The 10430-nt window shown below is 39.3% G+C and overlaps 1 protein-coding gene across 1 annotated transcript in view; it reads left to right on the top strand.

Moving 5' to 3' along the window:
- The window catches only part of slit3 (slit homolog 3 (Drosophila)), a 232868-nt gene that overhangs the window by 216174 nt on the left and 6264 nt on the right, over positions 1 to 10430 (top strand). The window contains exon 33 of the mRNA XM_008326546.3: positions 1949 to 2079. Coding sequence (XP_008324768.2) covers positions 1949 to 2079 — 131 coding nt within the window. The remainder of the gene's footprint in view (positions 1 to 1948; positions 2080 to 10430) is intronic.

Genomic DNA, 10430 nt, shown 5'->3' with positions numbered 1-10430 from the left:
TTTTCTACGGCAGCAAATGTGACAAGACGGCCACCGTTCACTTCCTGGGCCGTGATGCCTTTGTGGAGTTGCCCGGCGTGAAGCTCCGCCCCACAGCTCATATTTCATTACAGGTACAGTCCACTGTCACAGAGCTGTAAAGATCCGACAAGAATTCAGAAGGAATTTATGGAGTCATAAACAGCATCGTATTCTGCTCACCTTATGAGTGAAATACCTTAGACTTTATTGTGTGTTAAAACATTGGTTATAAAAAACACATATATATATATATATATATATACTGTATATCCATACATCATACCCTAGAGATTCCTACAATAGTGCCCTGGGTCGTACAAACCAGTCCAGCCTGGTGGCAGCAGCAGTCTCTCCATTCCGACAAAGCAAAACAAAACATCTGCTGTTTCCATGTTACACTGAGCATTTACGTCTGAGCACACACACACGTACAGTGCACGTTTACGTGCACGTTCATTACCCACAGCCCAGGTACATCTGAGGACCAGGTCTTCATCCAGACACATTTGTTCTCCCGTCGGATTGGAGAACGTAAGTGATTGAAAGTGAAACAGGAAAAAAGGAGGGCAGTCTAATAGATATTTACCACCTGTTTGGATCCTGGTGTGTAAATGTGAGTGAGTGCACGTGTGTCTGTGCTCCCGCCGCCGCCGCCGCCGCAGCTGCCAGGCCATCTTAGTGCCAGTGCCAAGGCTCTTAAAACACCACCGAAAGGCTTTGATTCAAAGGCAGGAGAGAGGAAAACACCAAACGCTAGACGTGCAGCTGCAATTTTTCAAGTTTTAACCACCCTTTGTTTTTTTTTATTCTTCATCACAGCTCATTTCTGACTTTTTCTACCATCTCCTCCTTTCGTTGTGTGTTCTTTGTTTTCTCTCCTCGGTCACGTTCTCCTCTCAATCCTCCTCCTCCGCCACCTCCTCCTTTCTCCTGTTCAGCAGCTTGTTAGGAGCTGTTGACTTGGCTATGCTTCACTGAAGTCAGAGTGTTAAGTGCTTGGCCCCTTGGCCCCTTTTCTGCTCGCTAGTTAGCGGCTCTTAGTGCTCTACGCACACACACACACACCAGCAAGTGGGATATGTCAAGTGTGGGAAGGAGGAGCCAGTGACCTTGTTTTGGGGAAAGTCGTTGGCAGATTTTACATTTCTTCCTTATTTTCTTGTTAGGTTTTGCAACAGTCTGCTTGCATCTTTGACTTGGAGCCGCGTCCGCGGCCTTTGCCAGCTACAGTACGTAGGTTGGCAGGATCACTGAGGATTACCACAAGGCTACAGACAGCCAACGGAAAAGAAGTGGAACACAGTAGTTGACAAAACATGTTTTAAATCTTCCACAAACAAGCTGGTTTTCGTTACGTTCTAACCAACAAACGCTCAGTTTATAGGCACAAATCATGAACTTCAATAGCCATGTGAAATCATGGCCATTTTTCCAGTGAATTTTTCATTATTGCGTCTTGTATTTTCTGCGTCAGGGCTTGGAACTGTTATCAGCGGATGATCAGAATGGTCGAGCTGTACATATACATACAGTAAATAAACAGAGTCTGTGGGTCTGTAGTGGCCCGCATCTGGAATCCAAACTGTGGGCCACATCACAGCCAATATGGGATATGGCCCATATCTGTCTCTGTACAGGCCCTTTAGACCTATTGAGTTAATTTGGCCAAGCAATTGTCACTTCTAGTCATTAAGCTGTGAAGTGTGAGCAGTGAATAATAGGCCTTTAATGGCCCACATCTGGTATTCATCCTCCATGCCACATGTTGACCCAGTAAGAAAATTGCCTAAAATTGGACCAAAAGCAATGCATTACAGTACTAGCCTTGAGTGGCCCACATCTGCTGCTGTGGACAGGAGGACAGCGTTGGTTAAAAGATATGGGCACCAGCCAACTTACACTGAGTGTTCTGACTTTGTGTCTCTAGGTGGCGACAGAGAAAGACAACGGCCTTTTGTTGTATAAAGAGGATCACGACCCTCTGGCCCTGGAGCTGTACCAGGGCCACATACGACTCATCTACGACATTGCCAACTACCCGCCAACCACTGTGTATAGGTAGGACCCATTTTTTACACACTGTTCAACAATGGTTATATAATGCATTGCATTATATATTGTAGGTGGCTTTGTTACCCAAACCCGATCAAATCTGTTAGAAAACGAGTGTCTGCAGACACTGGACTCTGATCCAGTACTCGTTTGTGCTTGGATAATCCAGCGACTCAGTACACAGTTTATTTACTTAAAAAAAAATGCAGTGTACATACAGAGTAAATAAGATTATTTCACATGTGTTTAGTGTCTTAGTGTCTGCACGATCTGAACTGGAGGGATCAATCCGGTGTGCAGCGAAGCTCTGCACTGACATGATGCAAACATCACAGCTTCAAATGCCTCGTAATCAACAACAGTCAAAAGGCATTTGGAACTGCTGTCTCACAAACAAACACAAAAAGACAGACAAAGACTTGGAGCCATTGTTTACAATCAGTTTTTTTTTATATATATTATGGTTATTAAAGGAGACAGTAGAATTAGACACAATAATAATTAACACATGAATAATTCTTAGTTTTCAAATGATGTCTGTGCAACATGTTTTTCAGAGTTCTTGAAATCAAAAATGTCTATTTTTTATGTTTGATTACGATACAGGAAGCGCGTTCAATGTTATGAAGTGCAACAGGAAACTAAAACCATTCTTACTTGAGTTTCTTTACGGGCTTAAATTATAGACAGAGCCATTGGTCTAAATAGTCCAGTGAAGCAGAATTCTCAAAGGGTCGAAGGTCATTCGAAACGGAATTTGTTTCAGAACAAAATCCATTATTGTCTTTATGTCCTTGGTGATTCAAAAGGCAGCGAGTCACAGTCTCTCCCCTCGTAAAAGACAGCTCCATATAATATTCCTCACACACCAAAAACAAAGAAAAAATAAGAAGTTATTTTTCTTTAATGCTATTCTACTGACTGTTGAGATCTTGAGTAAAACCAAACCACCAATTCTGTGATTCAAATTCTAGAACGGAACTGTCTGGCCATCTTTGTCTCCTGGTTTAGGTCAGAATGTATTATTTGTAACCTCAGTGTTAAAAATGCTCCTTTTCTTAATGAACCTTGGTACAGGAGATTAAATCTACAGGAGATTAAATCTACTGTATCTCCTACCTATTGCAGATAAATGAGACGGTCCCAAAATAGAACCAGAGAGACTTTTTTGTTAAAGTTTGAAGTGAGACAAAAGTCTGTTAGAATTCATGGTGGTTGGTTCCTATTGATTTTGTCTGTTCTACTGTCTACACCAAACAGCAGAACAAAAAGATGTGAGAGGGATGTATGATGCAAAACCCAGTAGTCTCCAGGGACAGGGGAAATGAATCCTAGGTAAATAGGAGAACTGACAAATCAGCAATTGTACCAGAGGTGGAGACGAAGAGGAGGGGAATTAGAGGCATTTGACCAGCAATGTTAGAGACAAGGAAACAATGATGGCTGGTGTCAGAAAAGGCACCAAGATATAGGGTGAGGCTGGTACCGATGACACAGGAAGTGTACAATGGTTCTGAAAAAACACTTAAAGACAACCTTAGGTTACAGGAGTCAGGATGTTGATCGGTACTAGATTGGTACTGGCTATGTTCTATATTAATAGTCAGGGGCTGGCAACCCAGGCAACTGGGCTCTGAACTAAAGATGGCTGACATTGGTTCATATATCAATGACAAAATGATTGAACTGCTTCTTTACGCTGTTGCTGATTTTCTCTTTTTTTAATTACCTGAATACATACTTCTCTTCACACCTGTTACCCTGAAGATGGTCATTTTAGAGTAATCTTAGCTGAGTAGTATACCACTCAGTCTACCAAACCAAAGTCCATACCGATCACAATTGTTACATGGAAGCCTAAGGATGGTCTGATTCTGATGTTGCAGAAAAAGTTAAATGTTTTTTAAAATCGTCAATAAAAATAATAATAATAATAATAACAATAATGATGATCATTATTGTTATTATTATTGTTGTTCTTGTTGTTATGCTAAATCTCTATTTAAGTGCAAATTGGTTTTGATGCAGAACACCAAGAGAATTTCAAACTATTACTATGCATCAGAGAGGTCAAAAGAAAATATATCGGTATATGTAGGGCATAATATTTTATAAATGTATACATTTATTAAGGGTTAGAAAAACATTAATTTCGCACTAGTCTTGGAGAAGATTTCATAAAAAAGATTTAATATAACACAATAAAGGCTCTAAGAAAATGGGATCTTAAGGAGCTTTTTGACTTATAGAGTCAGTAGAACAATGCCAGCTGCAGGAGGAGGTAGACAGATGTCAGTGTAATTGAATAATTAGGAGAGTGTGAGTCGGAGTGTGGAAAACAGGGAGAGGGTTTATTTCTTCTTCTTCAGCTTTGTGGTTTGGGCTCTTTACACTGCTCTGTTGTGCCTGTGGTTTGAGACAAGGTCAGAGAAAAGAAGGAGGAGGTGGGGGAGGCTCCCGGAGTAGTTCGGCAGCTGAAGATGATGTGCAGTCTGCTCACAACAAATCTGACTGTAGGCCTGAAACCATACCTCACATTACATATCCTTCAAGTAGCTGTGGAGAAAGAAAATTGAAGCCACACTTTTAGTGTGTCAAGGACGAGAAGTTTGCAGCAGATATTTTAGCCATGACTCATTTAGACCATCGGGATTTTTTCTCTTTGTTTGTATAGTTTTTCAGCATGTGGGTTTAATAGAACTCAACACCTCCACGCAGAAATAGGTCACAGGCGGTATTTAGAAGTTGATTTTTATTATAGATGTTACAAGCTTTTTGTTCTGATTTAATGTTTTGGGTTGTTTTTTTTTTACAGAATTTGTTTGAGCAAAGGATATTCCAATTTTTCATGAAACCATGATACTATAAAAATGAGATTTATGAGATCAAATTGACCTTAAATAGACATATTTATTGGATTTTAGCAGGTTATATATAACTTTTCTAGCAAGCAGTGATGCCGTGCTGCATTCTCAGGGTTTTCCTTTTGTTTTTCAGATCAGTCTCAGGCACCTGCAGAGCTGCAGCCCTGGAGCTGGTCGATAATGTGACCTGTTTAAGGAGACTTAAGCAGGGCAGATGTATGTCAATAGATCAGCTGTGCAGGGAGACAGTTTTATTAGTCATCATTACAACCGTCATTCTCTCCGGTCTATTCAGTACGTGCTGCACTTTTTTTTTTCTTTTACGTTGCCTTTGCATTTTTCATTTCCATTTCCCAGAAGATACTTCCTCTCATAAAAGAGATTAAGTAATAAATCTGAGTTTGGAGATGAAAAGAAACTGTTCATTTTACATGTGACCTTAACCTGAATGATGTTGGGGTTCACGCTGTAAATAACGGGACTGAAACACGTGGAAAGGATGAGTAGGGTGGGAGTTGAGAGGGAACCGTATGGAAGAATGAAAACAATAGCGTGGATCTAATTAATCACTTCAGCAGAGAAGGACGGAGGGAGAACCTGGTGACAAGAAGAGACTGAGGGAAAGACAGATGGATTGGATAGAGGCTGAATGAAATGCACAACGACTGTAGGCTATGATGGAGGAGTAACTCCACAGAAAAGATGGAGAGAAGCAGCTCAAAGGAAACATAGTTGAACGGCAGCACGGACGAGGGAGGAGTGAGCGATGACAGAGGGATGGAGTGAAAGTGGGGAGAGAGCAGAACGGTAAAATAAACCACAGAGTGAGTCAGGGAATTAGTGCTGTCTGGTCTTGTTAACTTGACACGGGCCACGTCTTGTGCGTATGTTCGTGTCCCAGTCGGACTCATATGCAGGACAACAGCACGACCTTGTGAGTGGTAGTACTTTGAATAGTCTTACAAATGCTTTTATTCAGTGGACTCTAACATTTCATCATTCAAACAGGGGCAAAAACAAATACTGGATTTGGACTGAAGTTGGTGCTTGACCTGAGGCTGCGGCACACAAACCTTAACAGTAGTCTGATTCTCTGTATATGTTGATGAGGACTTTTATTGCAAAAATATATTTTGCTACAAAGAGTCTGAGCCTATAATATATTAGACCGGGGTTCCCCCCTAATAGCATTAGCTTCTGGCTGGTGACCCCCTTGGAAACCCACAAACAATGCTATCAAATATGTAAACAAACATCATTTTTTAGAATGTATTTTCTTACTTTTATTCACTATTCAATAATTATTAGTATTATTTGTTTAGCATAAGAAACTGATTAACAAACAAGTTTTCAGCACTGTATATTCCCACTGAATAACAAACCAGGTCTACAGAGATTATGACGTTGTTATGCCGATGTTTCAGTGTCACACAGGGTGCGTTTAGGTACCATCGCAGTTTTTGTGGTTTACGTTTCGGGACAACTGGATTTAAAATTAAAATAATAATAATAATAATAATAATAAATTAGTCCGATTAGTCGCACTGTTGAGCTCGAGACACCTTTTCAGGATTAGAAAAGTTATAGAAATGGTGGTAAATGATAAATTACAACAGCAAATTAATTATCACTTGTACTGATAATTGTCTACAAATCGGCATTAGATCTGTCTTTTTGCATTTATACAACATAATAAAAGAATAAAATTAAAAATTGAGGAGGGGAAAACGGTCCAAACACAATCAGGTGGGGAAAGTTTAGCACGTAGAACCACAGGACATGAGACTCAGACATGAGATAAATGGAGATGGAAGCTGCGGGAGCAAATGGACAAATGGAATGTGCAGAGTGTGTGACTTGCCATGTATTATTGTGCTGCCCTTTACTAAATGCCATACTAATCCTCCATCAGGTCAGAGAGAGTGAGCATCTACTGGGACCCATCAGGCAGAGACAGAGGCAGGGAGTGAGTGAATGAGGAAAGGAAGGATGAGATAGAAACGTATGAACGGAAGAAAGATGATGAAGAAAAGTATGAAAGTGGAAGTGATGGATATGACAGTGAAGTGAAGGGTAAAGGAATTAGGGCGAGGAAGGATGGGGAGTGATGTCTGGAACAAAGGATGAATGAAGATTTTCTATTTGTTTGCTTCTTTCTTTTAGTACTTACCGAGGCCATGTGTTACCTTGACATGTAACTAAAACACCTAGAAAGTAAACTTCTATTTGAACACTAGGACGCAGTTTCCTCTACACATACATACAGGTATAAAATCGAATTCTTTTGCGATTTCTATATTTTGTGAGTTTGATAAATAAGGAAAAAACATAATAGGGAAATTGACATAAAGGAAACTTCAATTCTTCAGTTCTCTTTGCTTGGTTCACTGTATGAATAATGGTTCACTTATCATTTGATTATTTTTATAAAGAAAACCCACAACATCTACCAAACCTGGCACTAAAGAATATATATGATAATCAAAGGTCTGCAGTTTCTAAATAAGATACAAGGAAATTGGTAATAAATATTCAATATGACATTGCAATCTTGACCCAACAGCTCTGTCCATATTTGAAGTCTGTGAACAGTTCTAACAGATTTGAATACATCCACCCACTCATTCAAGGTACTGTATGTTGCAGTTTATTGCCAAGCCAATGCACTTTAATCTAAACACATTAGCAGTGCTGTAAAGACCAGGTTTATTTCACCTTGTAGACATGATACGTGTATATTTTTCTTTTAATTGTCACATTAATCCCAGCTACTGCAGCCTTTACAAATGCATGTTATGCCCAGATTTAAATCACTAGAGTGAATGTCTGAAGGCCTGACTACAATATTGCTTTTAAAAACCACTCTGCTGTGGTTAAACTAACAATTTCAGTCCTGAAACACAACAAGCATTGATTTCCACAATCGTAGATCAAAACAGGAAAAAGCTGTTCCTCAGGGGTACAAATTTCATCCAAAAAAAAAACTCTCGAAAATGTCCGGCGCAGACTAATAGAGTTGTCTGATGGAATATGGGACCAGGACGTCTGTCTGCTGAATGTCATTTTAACCAGATTGGTCTGTTAGGCACACACACACTCATAACATAAACATACAACTCTAGACTCACACTCACACAGTGAATAACCAGATATAAATATATAAAGACAATAGAGAAGTAGCAGTACATGTACTGTTCTTTGTCAGTGGTATCATGTACACAGCCCTGTGAGGCAGGGAAGTCATCGTCCTGACCTCACTTAGCACATCAACCCAAATTAAACTTGAAAAATTAGTTTGGGTTTGTTGAATAACAGTGCAGGTTCATTTACAGTGCACAAAGATGCTCAGAAAATGCAAAAAAGAAAAAAAGAAAAAGCAGCTATTACAAACATCAACAATTTTACAAATATACCCACAGCCTCACTACAAGCTGCCACAACATGCTACCTCCAATGCTTCCTACTACCAACCTGAGTCAAAGCAGGACTGCCCTCATCACTAAGTTCACCCCTTAAATATCATCCCTCAAAGTGTCTTTGAATTAACAGCAGGGGGCTTCTTATAGGTCAAGAATTGTTTGAGGGGTCAGGGTTAGAGATTAAGGATGGAGTTGTGACCTTTTGTTTTTAGGTCAGTTAAAAGTTTAACAGTGACAGCCACACACACATTGATTTATCCGTTTGTTGGCAGGACATTAATATGTTGATAGTGTGGCAGTTTAACGTGTACTTGGGTACATATTATTAACTATAACTAAATATCAAAAGATGATTTTCTTTGCAGTTGTTCTGAAAAAGATGTGTTCAGAGAAAGAAAACTACTCAGCTAGCAACAGTTAGTCATCGATGTGTTCAGAGAAAGAAAACTACTCACAGAAACAACAGCTAGCAACAGTTAGTCATTTACTGCCACCCAGTGGCGTTATACGGTACACCAACTTGTGTTTTTTATGCAGAATAGAATAATGTTCAATTCGTAAAGAACTAGTAACAGTAGAAATAATAATTTAACTGAGGCCTTACTTTGGTAATTAAAATATTAAAACTCTCTAGATAACTAAAATTTGATTAGAAGAAAAATAATAAGTAATTAAAAAGTAAGCTAGAGTCTAAAAAATATATAACTTAAATGACCAAAATAGCACAGAAACCATAATCTGAATTGGAACATTAAAATAACAAGATATTTTGTTATTTTTAATAGCCAAAAACTAACTGCAATGCAGATGATTTAGCTTTGGCTAGTTAGCCAGATTTAGCATTAGGAAAGCAAAAATGAAGGTTAAAGAAACAGAACAAAAGTTGGAATTCATCCACTTTGTGAGTCAAGGCTCATGTAAATAAAATGGATTTGAAGCTGTCATCCACGGTGTGAGCTGATTGATTCATTCAGTTCTACAAATGCTTGAATGAATATGAAGGAGGACAGATGGCATGACTGATAAAAAGAGAAGATCCTAAGAGGAGTTGAAATAAGCAGAAGTGCTGTGACTGCTGGATTTAAGGGAAACACTGAGAAGAAACTTAGCAAAGGTGGGAGGAAGAGGAAGGTGAGTGGAAGGTCGTCAAAAACAGAAACGATGGAAGAGAAGTTTTGTGAGGTAGCACACTAATCCCAAAAACTAACAGACCATCATCTCCCTCTGATTCAAGAGCTCTGATTCATTCAGAGTGTTATTGGATGACATGGCTCCTAATGAAAACCATATTTGCGTCCGTAATGGCTCTGCTGTGAAGCAGCATCTCTTGTTTTAGAAACAAGGGCCTCAGCTAATTGTTGAACTCCCCATCGATGTCCAGCAGAACTGTAACTTTGTCAGTAACGGGCGAACATTACATTTTAACAATACCAAATACTGCTGTTTTTTGTTTGTTATTTTTACCAATATGACAAAATAATAGTGTCTGAGATATACCATGTTAGGATTGCGATTTACCTAATTGGTTCTTATATGTGTAGCTATTGTAGATTTGTGTAGTTTATTAACCTTGGGTTGTTTGCAGGATTTTAGGAGTTTAGTTGCTCGTCGTCTTGTTGAAACTTAGTCATCAGTTATTGTATCAACGGTAAAAACCCATGATTACTGTGAGCACTGTTAGCAATTTCAACAAGTATAATACTGACATTGTCAGGACAATTTAAAACAGTCATAAAACTTAAGGTGCCATTACTACCCTGTATCTCTGTCCTGTACGTGTCATTGTCAGTCAGTAACTAGGTCACCATAATCTGCAGTGATCGGTGGCCCTTAAACCCTCGAATAAAAATATTTTTTTATGCTTTCATAATCTATTTCTTCTACTCGTCACCATTGTTATCCCGCAGTTCTACATCTGTGGCCACTCAATCTGGCAGCCCTGGTACCACTGCTCATTGGCTGCTCACGCAGCATCCCTGTAATCTGAACACTCCGTAAACAGCTGTCAGTCAAAGACTGACCCCAGGCTCCTGCGCTAATTTATCCACCAGCAGACAAAGGCATGTATTGTCTT

This window comes from Cynoglossus semilaevis, chromosome 15 (genome assembly GCF_000523025.1).
Source record: "Cynoglossus semilaevis isolate Cse_v1.0 chromosome 15, Cse_v1.0, whole genome shotgun sequence".
Lineage (NCBI taxonomy): Eukaryota > Metazoa > Chordata > Actinopteri > Pleuronectiformes > Cynoglossidae > Cynoglossus > Cynoglossus semilaevis.
The sequence above is the reverse complement of the archived record's forward strand: the minus strand, read 5'-3'. Positions and strand labels throughout refer to the sequence as shown.